General features: G+C 39.7%; 1 protein-coding gene across 4 annotated transcripts in view; it reads right to left on the bottom strand.

Annotated features, from left to right (window-relative positions):
• Nucleotides 1–14269, bottom strand: part of lrfn1 (leucine rich repeat and fibronectin type III domain containing 1) — a 274781-nt gene that overhangs the window by 2003 nt on the left and 258509 nt on the right. For all 4 annotated transcript variants that reach the window (XM_078929392.1, XM_004075586.5, XM_011482421.4 and 1 more), the window contains one exon: nt 2811–4206. In XM_078929392.1, the coding sequence (XP_078785518.1) occupies nt 2811–4186 (1376 nt within the window). In that variant the 5' untranslated portion in view covers nt 4187–4206. The remainder of the gene's footprint in view (nt 1–2810; nt 4207–14269) is intronic.

Below are 14269 nucleotides of genomic sequence, written 5' to 3' on the forward strand. Positions count from 1 at the left end.
TCAGATGAAGGTGCGTGGTCTATGAAGAAAATACGGTTCTTGCACAAATTATAGCCATTATTAGTCACATATTTCAATTTGAAAATGATAAAATCGCAAAAACTGAGATTTTCTTTGTTGACTTTTTGCATAAACATAAAGCAAGGTGATGAAAACAGTAGGATGTTTGATGAACAGGCTATATGACAATAGCTACAGGCTGCAGGACAAGTGATGCATGTTAGGAGGACAGTTTTTATATGTGATTACCTTAGGCAATGGTTCCTCTGCAACTGTGAGATTACTCTAAATACACAGGAGAGAGGCTTTGTCTCCAGGTCAACATTAGTGATAATATGATTAGAAGCTTGTTTCTTTTCCTTAAAGGGACATTTTGATGGTTATTATTTGAAGGTGATAATGTACAACCTAAAGACAAAACAACCCTTGTCTCCACGCCAAAAGAGAATGAGAAAATTATACAGGAGGGCTACTCATTATATCTGATAGAAGCTGCAAAAATCATCAATTTGGAACCAAAATCTGCGATGGGATTCATTAACATATCTCAAAGTGAACCCATAAAAAAAAAACATTTAAATCTTTTCCAAGGATTTTTAAATCAATATTGCATTGTGGGCTCACTTTGCTTTGCGTGAAAGTAACTTTTTCAGGAACTGGTTTCTATTTCAAAATACAAATTAAAATGTACTAATAGATACGTTTCTTTAGGCAGGAGAATGATAGAAATCACAGGTTATGATTTGCCACAGTGCAGCAGTGGCAATTCCTGAAAAATCCTGCAGGTTTCAGTAAACAGTTTTGGTTAAACATGAAGGTTGCAAAACCAAAATGCCTTCAGACTTTGGAACCTAAAGAGGCAATAGTCTGATTAATTTGAAACTTTTTTTAAAATAGGTGTTAATTGTGCAGCTGCTGAGGCTGATAGCAAAACAGTCTTTCCTGGATGGGATTTAATTCACGAACTAAAACTATATTGCTGTGCTTCTGCAGCTCATTTCCACCATTTTGCATAAATGTGATTAAAAAGAGAAATTATTCAAATAGAATGTATCTACTCTTTGTTTAAGATAAAATACAAAGTGGGAACTTTGCAACACATCTTTGGGCAAACCAGTGGTTTTTCATTACTACTGAACAGGCTAAGACATGCCAGGCATCACTCAGAAAACGGTCACATATCCCACAATACCAATATGCTGAGACCTTAATGCAAGTTTTTCAGCAAAATCAGCAGCACAAGCAGAGCGAAGAAGAAGAAGTTATTTTTTGAGCCTGTTGTTGCAGCGCAGAATGTTGCTTGGACAACATATAGACAGTTTATATACCCCCAGGGGTTATATACTGGGCGGCTGGGGGCACTTGGTATGGAGGGCCCCCATCCGGAGATAATTGTACATCATCCAAATAAAGCTGCTGCCGGCCAGCGATCCGGCTGCCACCACCCGTTTTCGTAATGACGTCATCCCCACCTGACCGCCATTACCACGCCAACAATTTTTCCAAAAATCTGGCAACGGCAGCTAATCTCAAAAAGTGGTTGGGATTGTAGTATCACTGGAATCTAAACTCATTCAACAGATTGAGCAAAAATAAACCAGTAGTTGCATAAATCTGGCTGGTGTGTCCCAGCTTTTCCTGTCAACATTCTCCTTTTTAGTTAGCAAACTTTGCTCACACAATTTCCTTCATCTCTGTGTTCAGCACTCTTCCAAGGATGCATACAGCAGTGATGCTGAGAGCAGAGAAATACACTTTATTTTATGTGGAGTGAGCAAATCAATATTCGTTTTGGACATGGACTATTGCTTCAAAGCTCACAATGTATTTGCATCTCTTTCATGTTCCGAATCACGACCTGATATAGTACTGAATGTTTTTTTAAGGGCCCTTTTTGCAAAATGAACACTGCGTTTGTAAATACTTAAATCGTGGCAAATGGTAAAGTAAAAGATCCTCTTGGATGCTACACTGGTATAATCAATGTCAGGGGGACTAGTGCAGATTCAGCTTTTTATCTTTTTAAAATCGAAAGAATTACTGCACTGTTAATCTAAAAAGAAAAAACGATCATGACAGATGAAGCAGGCAACAAAAAAAAAGTTTTTTTAATCCATTCAGTAAAACCTCATTAAACTCCTCAAGGTCCAATAAATGTTGAACTTCTGAATGTACATGTGTGTTTTTATAATATGCCATCCTTTTGTGTCTCCCAATAAACACGTGATCTTAATATTTTCCTACCACTACAAACAGCAAAGCCTCTAATTAGATACTTCCTAATTAAAGCAACCAATTAATGCCAGCACTTGCTAATGATACAAACAGCTACATGCTGTGAAATAGTTGGACCTTGTGTTATTGTTGTTGTCACATTATATTCTAATGATGCTGACAAGACCATTTAGTCCTTTAGGGTTTTCGGCCCAGTCAGTTCAACTTCTTGGAATAATCCAGTTAGTCAGTGGCTATAAATACATTTTTTCTATTATTAATGCTATTTCCGAGTACTGTTTATAGTGTGTGTAAAAATTACTTTCTAAGTACTACTATACATTTTGATGGCACCTAAGTTTTTCTTTTTTTTTTTTTTTTTTTACCCATCTTGCACCACTGGAGTTCTGCTTATCCTTTGCTTTTTGAATCGTTTAGCATCTTTGGGATCTGCTAATCTGCAGCCATGGATCATTGCATCAATCAGCAGATGGTAACTCCAGATGTCTCACCTTTCCTTCAGTCTCTGCTGTACCATCTTTTGTTTTTACCCCCTCCCTCCCCCACACGCTTCCTCCGCTTTCATCCCCACTCACCTGTAGACTAAAGTATCGTCTGCTGTGCTGTTGTACTGAATCTGGTACATTCGGATTCCGGGAATGTGACGCTCAGACGGCCAGCGGATCACAGCAGAGGATGAAGTCAGCTCGGTGACCACCACCCTTCTGTTCTGCTTGTCGTAGCCTTTAGTGTCATTGCCGGATTTGGAGGAGGTGGTGATGTCAGAGAGGCCGGGGTCCTCTCGCATGTGGCCTGTGTTGTTAACGAACAAGGGTAATGGGATCATGGTGATCTCCACGGCAGCTGTGGCGATGCCTGCGGCATTGGACGCCACGCAGTTATACGCCCCGTTGTCCTTCAGCGTGCTGATGAGAATATCAAGGGTACCATTATCGTACAAGATGGTGCGGGAGTTGTTATGCACCAGCTTGCCATCTGGAGACTGCCAGTGAATAAAAGGGTCTGGATCACCTACAGCTTTGCATTTAAGAGTCACGCCTTGTCCTTCCATCACATAGGACTTGGAGGCCACGTGTTTGGTGATCAGTGGAGGCTCACAGATAAACTCCTCCTCTTGAATGGACCAAAAGTATTTATCCATGAGGTGCTCTGGTGAAGCACAAGTCTCCAGATCATCCTCTCTGGTCAGCCTGCGCAGCCACAGCAGCTCACAGTTGCAGTGAAGAGGATTTCCTCCAAAGCTGACTGCTAGAGTGGATGAGCTGGAGCCCTTGACTTCAGACAAGACCTGCGCGTGCTGGAACAAGCTGTCGGGAGGCAGCTTTTGCAGCCTGTTAGAGGTCATGTCCAGGCGAACCAGCTTAGTGAGCAGCGTAAAGGTTCCCGCCTCAATGTGGTCGATCAGGTTGTGGTCAAGGGTGAGCGTGTTAATGTTACTCATTCTGGCTATAGCTTCCCAGGGCAGGCCGCGCAGGTTGTTATTGGAAAGATCCAGGTCTTCGATCGTGGAAACAAACTCATCAAAGGAGGTGGAGGCCACCTCGTGGATCTGGTTGTTTCCCAGAATGAGATGCCGTAGGTTAATGAGCCCTTTGAAGTGGTCACTTTTGATGATGTTGAGGCGATTCCCGTCCATGTGGAGCGCCCGCAGCGAGCGCAGCCCCACAAAGGCATGAGGGACGATCTGGCTGATGGTGTTGCGGGACAGCGTGAGGTGAACCAAACTCGTCATGTTGACAAAGTCTTTCTTGCGGATAATGGTGATGAAGTTGTCAGTCAGGCGCAGCTCGACGGTCTTGCGGTCAATCGTGGGCGGCACAAACAGCAGGCCCGTCTTGGCACAGAGCAGAGTCAGAGTCGGGGAGAGATGTTGGCAGATGCAGCGGCCGGGGCAGTTGTATCCCTTCACCAGGACTGCGCACAGCAGCATGCACAGCACCAACCGGTCCATTGCTGATTAGTTTTCAGTTTCTGTGTCAAAGACAAAATAAAAGAGATGTAGTGAGCAAAAAATAGATCTTTGAATGAATAAACAGAATCATATTGTTTATGAGAGCCTGCTGCAAACATCTAGAGTCTGACTGAGATTGCTGAGACTGCCAGCAAGGCATCAATCATAAAATGAAATGGATCTTTGCAGAAATAATGGCACCTGGGATGATGAAAGGCTGCACCAGCTCTGTAAGAGGCCCATGTCTCCGCAGCATTTTAATGGAAATAACAGAATGTTTTTTGTGCTATCAGGCTGCATCACTACTGGATCATATAATAGCTTGAGTGATCACAGAGCAGTACTTGTGCATTAGGTAATCACTCCATGCACATTCCCATCATGTAACAAAGCTTGTGTGTTTTTCTTCCTCTGAATTTTCCATCAGAGTGGAAAATTAAACCCAGAAAAGGGCACTTGTCAAAAAGAGCTTGAGGATTTTTATAACCTTTTCATGCTCTGCCTGTGCTCGTGTGATAACCTGCAAAATTAGATAGAAACATGTCATTTAAATGACGGCAACAGAAAGTGAAGGTGAAAATGCACGATTTAAGCTTGTTTCCAGTCCCTCCCGTGGAGACTTTTTTTTTGGAGATCCTCGGGTTTTGAAGACGTTCTGTTTCTCTGATTCCCATTTAGTGGTATTGATTAAAGCCTCTGAAAAGGAACGCGCGTGGTGGCAGGGGTAAAAAGTGATCCTTGACTGTAATAACCATAAAAGACCCAGGTGGAGCATAAACAGCAATGTGCTGATGCCATATTGCCAGCTGTTTGCGCCTCACTGTCATCACTCTCAGAAGATACCACTTTACACACCCTGTTTATTGGCTTAAAGTCCCATTCCAATCATCTTTTGATCCATTTTGAAGTGTTTCCATTGGTCTTTTAATTGTAATTACGGGCGTTTTTAGCCAAAAATAACAAACAAAAAACTGTGACATTTTCTAGTTTATAGTTTCTGCAGAGCGGCAGGAGTTCATTAGAAATTCTTTCTGAGTTGTGGGTGGAACTGTTGTCGCAGAGTAAGCCTGCCTCTATTTCCCATCATCCATCTCTTTACACGCTCTCCTGGTAGCTTGCAGTTCTTTACAACCCCAACATAACATTAGCAGTGCAACAAAAACACCAAGCACTATTGGATCTATTAAGCACTTAAATTATTTTTTATCAGACACTGGGTTTGTTTTGTGTAAAACCTACCGACATGTTTGATCTGATGATTTTGTTGATCTGATGACGACCCTGACGAAGGCGGAAGGCATTCCGCCGAAACATGTCGGTAGGTTTTACACAAAACAAACCCAGTGTCTGATAAAAAATCATTTAAGTGCTTAATAGAACTTATAGACACAATGAACTTCATTGAATCACTATTGGATCTATCTAGATGCCAGCCTAGACAAGTAAAATTGAGATCTGCATGCAGATTTTTTATTAGTTGGTTGTGACCAGTGCTGTTTTCTATGGTGTGGTTTGTTGGGGAAACGGCGTCACAGTAAGGGACAGTAATCGGCTGGACAAGTTGATCAGGAAGTGTTTGTCGGTGCTGGGCGAGGGGGTTCACTCTGAGGGGTCTGGTGGAGGACAGAATGAGCAGGATGCAGGTTATCCTCAACAGTTCACAGGACTTTGACTTCTCTGTAGTGACAGGTTTATGTCAGTGTACTGTAGAACCGAGAGGTTCCGCAGATCATTTATACCAGAAAATAGGAGGATTTATATTAAGTAATTATGGCCCGCAGCAGTCACTGACTGCAGGGACCACATTGTTTTGGGGATTTTATAATGGATTTCATTAGATTTTATCTTTTAGGAAGGTATTTAAGTATTTGTTATGTTTTACTTCTAATCTAATTGTCTTGTGTGTGATGAGTACGGTACAACGGAATTTCCCCTGAGGAGGATGAATAAAGTATTATTTATCTATCCATCCAGTCATCTACAAATGGATTCATCGGAATGAGCCAGAGCCTGCCGACTGTAGCACCTTCATCACAAATGTTTTCTAACTGCATTTTCTGTCTGCTCCTGATTCACAAAACACAATTTGAACCTTAATTGTCTTTATTCATGAGAAAAATGCAACAAAAACACCTTAAAAACATGTTAAAAACGCCAAAAACTTGACTTTCATTGGAACGGGTCTTTAAAGATACCTCACAAAGGTTGTTGCTGCCCATCACATCCCTCAAGAGCTCTGTTTTTCAGAGTGCCAGTCATCAGTATCTCTTTTTTTATTATTATTCTAACATCCTCAAGTAAAGCTGCGTGTGGATTTTGCATACAAATAATGTGTTTTCCTGCAGTTTGTAATGCTTCATTCAATTTTTCACAGCTAATTTTAGAGAGCCTTTATCTGGCATGCTGAGGTGCTGCTGACGTCCCTAAGCCGCTGATTGTGCTGTCTCCTGTGCCCTAAGCAAAACAGTCTTATTCTCACAATGCCAACAGCTTGAATTTCAGTGTACTGTAAAATATCTGCTGTAGGGTTCAATGTTTAAAAGTTTTTATTTACTCATTTGAATGGTTTTCATAAACTGCTGTTAGTATCGGGGTTACAAACTTGAACTGACAACACTGCAAATGTTAGTAATGTTCAGAAAACTGGAAAACAAGCTCTGTGAGTTGCATTACTATTGATTTACACTGACCAAGTGTGCATTTGCCAGTCTTCTCTGTAAATTCTCAGTTGTTTCTCCTCTTCGTGCACCCACACACACACACACACACACACTCGGTTTGTCTCGATGGCTACTGCCTGACATGCGTCAAGGCATCTTGTTAGCTATGAAGCGGTGCTGTCCAATCAGGGCTCTCATTAAAATCCAGCCTCGTATGATGTCATTATCTGAGTGCAGGAGAGCAGCTTGAGGCGTAAGATCAAACAGAGGTGTGGGCTTACCAAAGACAACACATCAAATTTACTCAGCACCAACAGAGCTGCTCCCGTGTTGCCAATTCTCCTTTGACTATCAGACTGTGTTTAAGAGAAAGACTGAATGTGGGTATAGCTTGAATTTCCACTTTCTCCTCCGTGTTCGGTCTCTGATAGGGCACTTTTTCTTCTAAGACCGAGACACAGGAATGTAAAATGACCACAAATTTAACAACAAACATTTTAAGGTGGAAGCACTTCCCTGCAGAGACACAGAGTGGGTGGCATACTATGAGATAATTTACTGACAGACTGCCCATTAGTGCTTTGATTTTTAAGAGTTTTATCTCACTAATTTTCTTTAAAATTAACTTTTTTTTTTTTTTTTAATTTGAAATGTCATCACCAAACCAGATAACAGTGGGTGCTTGTTAGACTTCAATACAAAGGCGACCTTGCTTTATTGTGTTAATATTCTGATGCTAACTAGGACACAAAGCTCAAAATCTCTCAGAGGGCCATCTGTGCCAGAGCATTTCCTGCCACACCGTTGAGGATACTCTATTGATCTTTTAGCATCTCAGGGAGGAGGAAAACTTTGTTGCCACGGCAACTCTGATGTAGAATGTAGGTCTTTGAATTGCATTAAGATGAAGTTGAGCTGCATGAAAAGCGAGCCTTCAACCTTAATGGGAGCAGAAGAGCGTGGGAGGTGACATGAATAGATACATGAATGACCAGATAAATGAAAGCCAAAAAGGCCGCTTCCATCTCACATCTGCTTTATAGCTCAATATTAGCACTGGCCACTGAATCAATATGTAGCAAATAGAAGAGTTCTGAGTGAATTGGAGTTTAATTTGCTTTTTGTGGCAAATCCTGCAGCTGTGCAACTTTTCACATTGACCAATTAAAATAAAGAGTGATTGTTTTCTAACAGCTCATGAAAACAGAACCTGCCCTAATATGTGGCTGTACAGCAGAAGATAATATGCGTTTGTTCTACTTGCCAGACTATAAAAGGATCTAAATGCAGTGTTTTATGAATCTCACCTCTTTAACTAAAACTTAGGAAGTTAAAAAATCAAAACCCTTACACAGTTAACCCTTGATTTATTTTGAGCTATGAAAAAAATAATCACTTATGTTTTGGCTTTAAAGTTGATAGTAAATTGAGGTAATTTTAGAGCAAACGTTGTCTGATGCATATTTGCATCAGTAGGTGACAAGGGGTTAAAAACTGTTTATTTGTGGTTATTGCAAAACTTTGTCTCTGAAGACTCCAGTTTGCTGTATAAAACTGCAAAGTGCAATATAGATGCTCTTTTTAAAATTTTCCCCTTTTGAGCACACTGAACTAGCTATTATAAGCAGGAATTATGCATATAGAATCCGTGGAAATGTCAACTTAAGAAACTAAAGTGTTTCAAGAGTATTTTGAAAGACAGCATTTACCTCGGACTTGTTTAGAAATGACAACAAGGAAACCCAAAAGCCTTTTAATATTTACATATCGAACTCTACAGAGGGGACATAGAAGTAAAAATAAAAAAGTAAATAAATAGATACAGAGCTGTTTTCCGGAGTGCACAAAAAAAAAACTATCTGAAAAGTACCAGAAACCACTACAATATTTTTTTATTCCTATATGTCCCTTGTGGGACACCAGAAACTAACTGGTGCACAATAGTTAGTTTCTGGTGTGCATCCGAAATTACTACTAATTTTTCTTTTACTTCTCTGTCCCTTTAGGGGCTCCGTAGAAATCATGTAAGAATTAGACTAAATACCAAATACAGATTTCTTTTAAAACAAGAACTCTACAAACCAAACTACTTTTTGACTTTTAGGCATGAGCAAGCAGCCAGCATTCTAATGATTCTAATGACTGCATCGCTAGGTATTTACTGAAAACCATGTCAGAGATCTACTTTTTTACATTTAAAGGATGATATAACTTAAACATAGGAAAACTACAATAAAAGAATGCCCAAAAAGAAAAACAACAACACAGCAGACATCTTATTTTCCTCTGGTCTGGACGTGCCTGATTTTGTTTGTTTCAGCAAAGGCAAAAAGCAGGTTTAAGGCCTCCTTATGTGTCTGTTTTGGACTTCCACCGAGTTGCCAGATAAAGGCAATTATCAATGCAAACACGCAGGTGATGCAGGCAATGCAAGAAGTGAAAAAAAAAACACTCCAGATGTTGGCTTCCCTGATCCCACTGGAGGGGGTATGGATCATTATCAAGTCAGCAAGTAACTGCATCTCTGCTTTTTTTTTTAGGTCTGTTTGTTTTTATTACCTGTGCTAAACTGAAACAACACAGTTGCTTCCTTAGATTATATAACACTCTGCCAGTTCAAGTTAGTTAGATAACAATGATTATCTAAGGGAGCAAAGTGATGCAAATCTTGCTGTTTGTTTCAGTCAAGTTTGTAGTGAAAAGTTTGGAAAAAAGTGACTTTTTTAAAATATATTTTAAAATGTCTTTAAAACATCACTGTTCAAAAAATACTTCATCAATTTCGAATTTAGTTTCTACTCTTTACTGAATTGAGGGATCCACAGCAGTTTTGGTAAGTTGAAGTCAGCATATCAAAGATACATTTTTCCCCAGTGGACGTGCGAGTGCTTGATGACGAATAAGTAACAGCATGTATTACAGTGGGTGGTAAAGCAAGCGAAGACAGAATAACTTCATTTAAATGCTGGAGGGATTTGGAGAAAACAAGCTGCTTTGTTCACAACATAGATGCTGAAGCTTATGACAGTTACATAAGGAAGCTAATTAGGCATCAGGACCTCATATTTTTCCTTCAGATTTTTGATTAAATTATGGAGTTAGTCTGTATAGCTCTGACAGATCTTGATTTTCTATGATAAGCACTATTTGCCACTCTACTGTGACAGAGTGGACACAGCGTGGGGTTACATCTACTTGAAGGTAGCAGGCAAACAGAGTCAGAACAGGGTCAGAAGATCAGATCCAAAGAAGAAGAAGAATGCTGTGGTGAGTGAGTGAATGAGAGTCAGGTGTGCGGCATCCAGGAAGTGAGTGCTGGGGTTGCTGGGAGATGAAGTGCCTTCAGTACTCTGGAGTTTGCTCCCGTCGGTGACCAGAGGGGAGGACAGAGCTTTGACTTCTGACACCCAGTGGATACGTAGCATTATATGTTACATCAGTTCAAAAATAGACCATTCATTGAAGTAGCGTCTTATGATTTGATGAACCCCGCATTGAAAATACTTTACATGTTCTATTTTCAGTTGACTTTTCTGGCTTAGACTTTTACTTGAAGGGTGTATGTTTGAAGAAAAGATAAAGTCTGCCGCCTCTTAAAAACGCTCTTAACGGCCCAGACAGTCACCACAGGGGTTGTGCTAAATCACAAAAACAGGTATGTTCTTAAAATATCAAGCTGCTTATTTGAAAAAGAATTAAAAAATTCAACAACAACAAACAAAAAATGAGCGCAGTATGTCATAAAGAACACAGCAGGAAACAAAAGCTCAGAGTGACAATCTCAAACAGCTTGTCCTATTTCTGATTTCCTTCTGCTGCCTTTCCAAATGCATCATATCCAGTGTGACACAATAGGCAAGCAAAGCGGTTGTGAGGATCATGGCGCTCTCTTGATACTTAGAAGAATGTTGGGGAATCCGTGAATTCAGACGTCAATCTATTTATCTAGGCATTGAGAGGAAGGAGAGCCAGCTTTCCATCCACGCTTTTGCAAACCCGTTCTGCAGGTCTGTGACAGCACCATAAATCAAGTATCTCAAAAGTGATGGGTTAGGCATTTGGAGTGTTTCCTCAAGAACCGACAATGATATATAGAATCCAGGTTATTCGCCTAAAATGAAATTGGGCTTTTCTGATGTATTCTTGAGACAAGGGAAAACACTAGAGTGCACAGCGCTACCTCACTTAAGAGATTTGGATGGATTTTCAGTTGATAATAAAATATATTTGATGCAATTTTAAGCATGCATGCTGCTTTAGCATTACCCCAAAAAACGTTATCTCACTGACAAAAAAATTTACTAAACTTGTTAACCATTTGTTTATCTTCATGCTTTTATTTTTCAAAATGAGAGGACAAAAAATCCACAGGTTTTGGATATGGATTGCAAACAAACTACTTTTTGGTCTCTTTCTCCGGTCATGAAACATCTATTTTTTCGGGGGTTATTTCATTTAAGGCCATTTTGAGCACTTTGTCACCCAGGAATCTGTAAATGCCTATTAGTTTGCCCAGCAGCCCTTGTGCGACTCTTGTCTAGAAGTGGTCATAATTATTGACAGCCCGGGTTCATTGGTGTCAGCTCCATCTCCCACAGTGGACACCTAAACGGAGGCGGCATTGCCCTGGGGATTTCTGGTCACAACTCATTTAGGTGGGGTGCGAGGTGTTGTTGCAAACACACCAAAACAATTTGCATGTTCTAATTATCTCTGCACGTTAAAACAGACTTCTCAATTAGGTCCCATTTAATGTCTTCTAGTGAGATGCAAACATCACTGAAGCTCCATAAACTTTAATTGTAAGTGCCCTCCAAACTAGAAAAGAACCGGCACACTCGAGGTGTCCAAGAGTACTTAGAGCACTTCATGGTGGAACATTTGGGTGACTGATTGCTGCTGCCTTCCACTTTTAAGCTCTAGAGACAACATAAGTAAATAAAACAAAACTCTATTTTTGATTAAGTAAACACGTGACAGCATCTATTTGGAAGTATTATCAGTATGTTTTAACCGGCGACAGGCTTTGCATCTGTACTTGTAATTGATTTACAAGAGGTGATTTCTTACAAGAGCTATCATAATTTCCATGTTTTTGAGCTAATTGATTTGCTAAGATATTATACATTATCTACAAAGATAATCTAAAGCTAAAAATAGAAGAAAAAAATCTTCAGACTGGAAAAATCCATTGGTCCGGAGAAATTCGGCTAATGTTTTTACTTTGGTACAGGGGAGGCATCCTGCTAACCGGTTTCTGATGCAACAACTGCTCAGAAGGTACGCTGATAAGCGTTTATGGCATATAAATTCGTGTGAAAACAGTGTGAGAAAAACTCAGAATGAACTGAAGCTCAGTCCGATTGGAAATGAACTGAGACCACTCTGGGTCAGAGAGTGGTTCCTGGTCCCAGAGTTCGCTTGGATGTATTCAGACTGAAAATCTGTTCTGGATTATCGGGGGAAATAAACCTTGGTTCACTTTAAAGCCAACCAAATGTGTCCAGTCTGAATATACCCTTGGTATTCCTGAGTTGAGTTTCCCACACACAAACAGTCACACACAGCCCTGAAATGGCCTTGTTTGGATTGGTCACACTTTAAAACAATAGGCAATATTTAGATTTATTTTCTGGGGATAGAAACTTACAACTGTGCCAAACTCTCTTTTATAGTGCACTGGTAAAAAAAACTACCAAAAACGACAAACATATCGAATTACTTTACTGTGACAGTCACAGTTTGGGAAGTAAAAGAAGTAAAAGACTGTGGACCATTGGAAGATAGGCTTTTTGGAAATATGCATGATATAAAGGGGTAAAGCTTGCTAAGAGCATAAAGGTTGGTGTCTGTGTAGAATGAAAACTGGGTATTTTGGTCTGATGGGTTTAGATTATGGGTCTGAGGCTCCAGAGTCACATGCAGCTCTGTTATCCCACCATTGTGGCTCTTTAGCTGTCAAGGAAAATGCCAGCAATTTGAATAAAAATGCATTAGTAGTTTTGTTTATTTATTTATTTTGGTTAGGTTTTGTCACTTATGTCAGATAACTGAGAATGAGGATGAAAGAAGTTTTAATCTACAGTCAAAGTAGAATAAGCTTAAATGAAGCACATATTCTTTTTTCTTTTTCAGCATCTTGTGGTTTCTGATGCGATTCATTGTTGATATTGGTTCATTTTGAAGAATCCGATTCATTGACCTAAAATCGAACCAGGGCATCTTTAGCCAAAAATTCAGAGAGAAATACCTGTAGTACTGAACAGTGCAGGTTTTACAGATTCCTTGTATTTCTTTCAAGATAATCAAGAGCAAATTAGTTATATAGTTATATGTACAAACAAACAAGTAAACAAGAATTAATGGCAAATCTATTCACATTTTAGTTTCCTTAAGTACAGCCCACTGTTGTTTTTCCACATTAAATTAATTCAAAGGGAACATTATTAGAACATTGTACCACACTGTATGGTCACGTTTCTTTGCTAAATTCAAAGTGTTTCCACACATTGGACTGGAATGATGGCAGAATCATTTTTGCTGCCATCACGTGTATGTTGTCCACTGTGATGCACTTGGTCATCTTTACATTATAGCAAGGGTCCCCAAATCCAGGGCTCGAGGTACCGGTGGTCTCCTACATGTTTTAACCAACCTGCCATTGAAGCTCCTTATTGGCTAAACACACCTGATCCAGGTAATCAGCAGCAAATAAGGCAGGTTTTCTGAAGAACCAGCGGGACACCAGCCCTTGAGGCCTGGATTTAGGGACCCCTGCTTTATAGTAAAATAAATAAACCTACTGTGCCTCAATCCAAATGGTATTGATCCAATATCCACTGATTTATTTCATTTATAATGGAATAGGTCAATTCGATGCAATTTGATTAATAACTTTCCTCAGATTGATGTGGTTGGTTCATAGAAATATAAATCAATTCATTGATCAATCGATTAGTCATTACACCCCTAGTAATTTCAGAATACAAGAAAAACAAGGTCAACGCGTACCTGGTATGACCAAATGAAAACCTATTTTTTTTACTTCTTGAAATATAACAATGCTATATACAATGAATCTTTGTCACACATGATCACCCTAAGACTACACATTAAAGCCCAGTGAGAATCTAGGATGTTGAGAAGATACAACTGACTGACTCTCCTGTCATCAGTATTCAAGATCTTGGTAAATAAAGTTATTTAAATAACAATGTGCAATTTTGACAATAGCATAATTCTAAAGGCAGGGAGTGTAGCAAATAGAACAAAATCATCTGAAACAAAACATACCTGAAGCACAAACCAAGAGTCAAATTTGGCTCAAAGGGTTTATTTGTTCAAAAATCAAAAAAGGATCCCTCCATTTCAACAATCAGTCAGACATGATCAAACCCAGAAAAACACTAAAAAGCACTCAGAA

The sequence above is a fragment of the Oryzias latipes genome, chromosome 13 (assembly GCF_053564925.1).
Source record: "Oryzias latipes strain Hd-rR chromosome 13, Olatipes_Hd-rR_3.1".
Lineage (NCBI taxonomy): Eukaryota > Metazoa > Chordata > Actinopteri > Beloniformes > Adrianichthyidae > Oryzias > Oryzias latipes.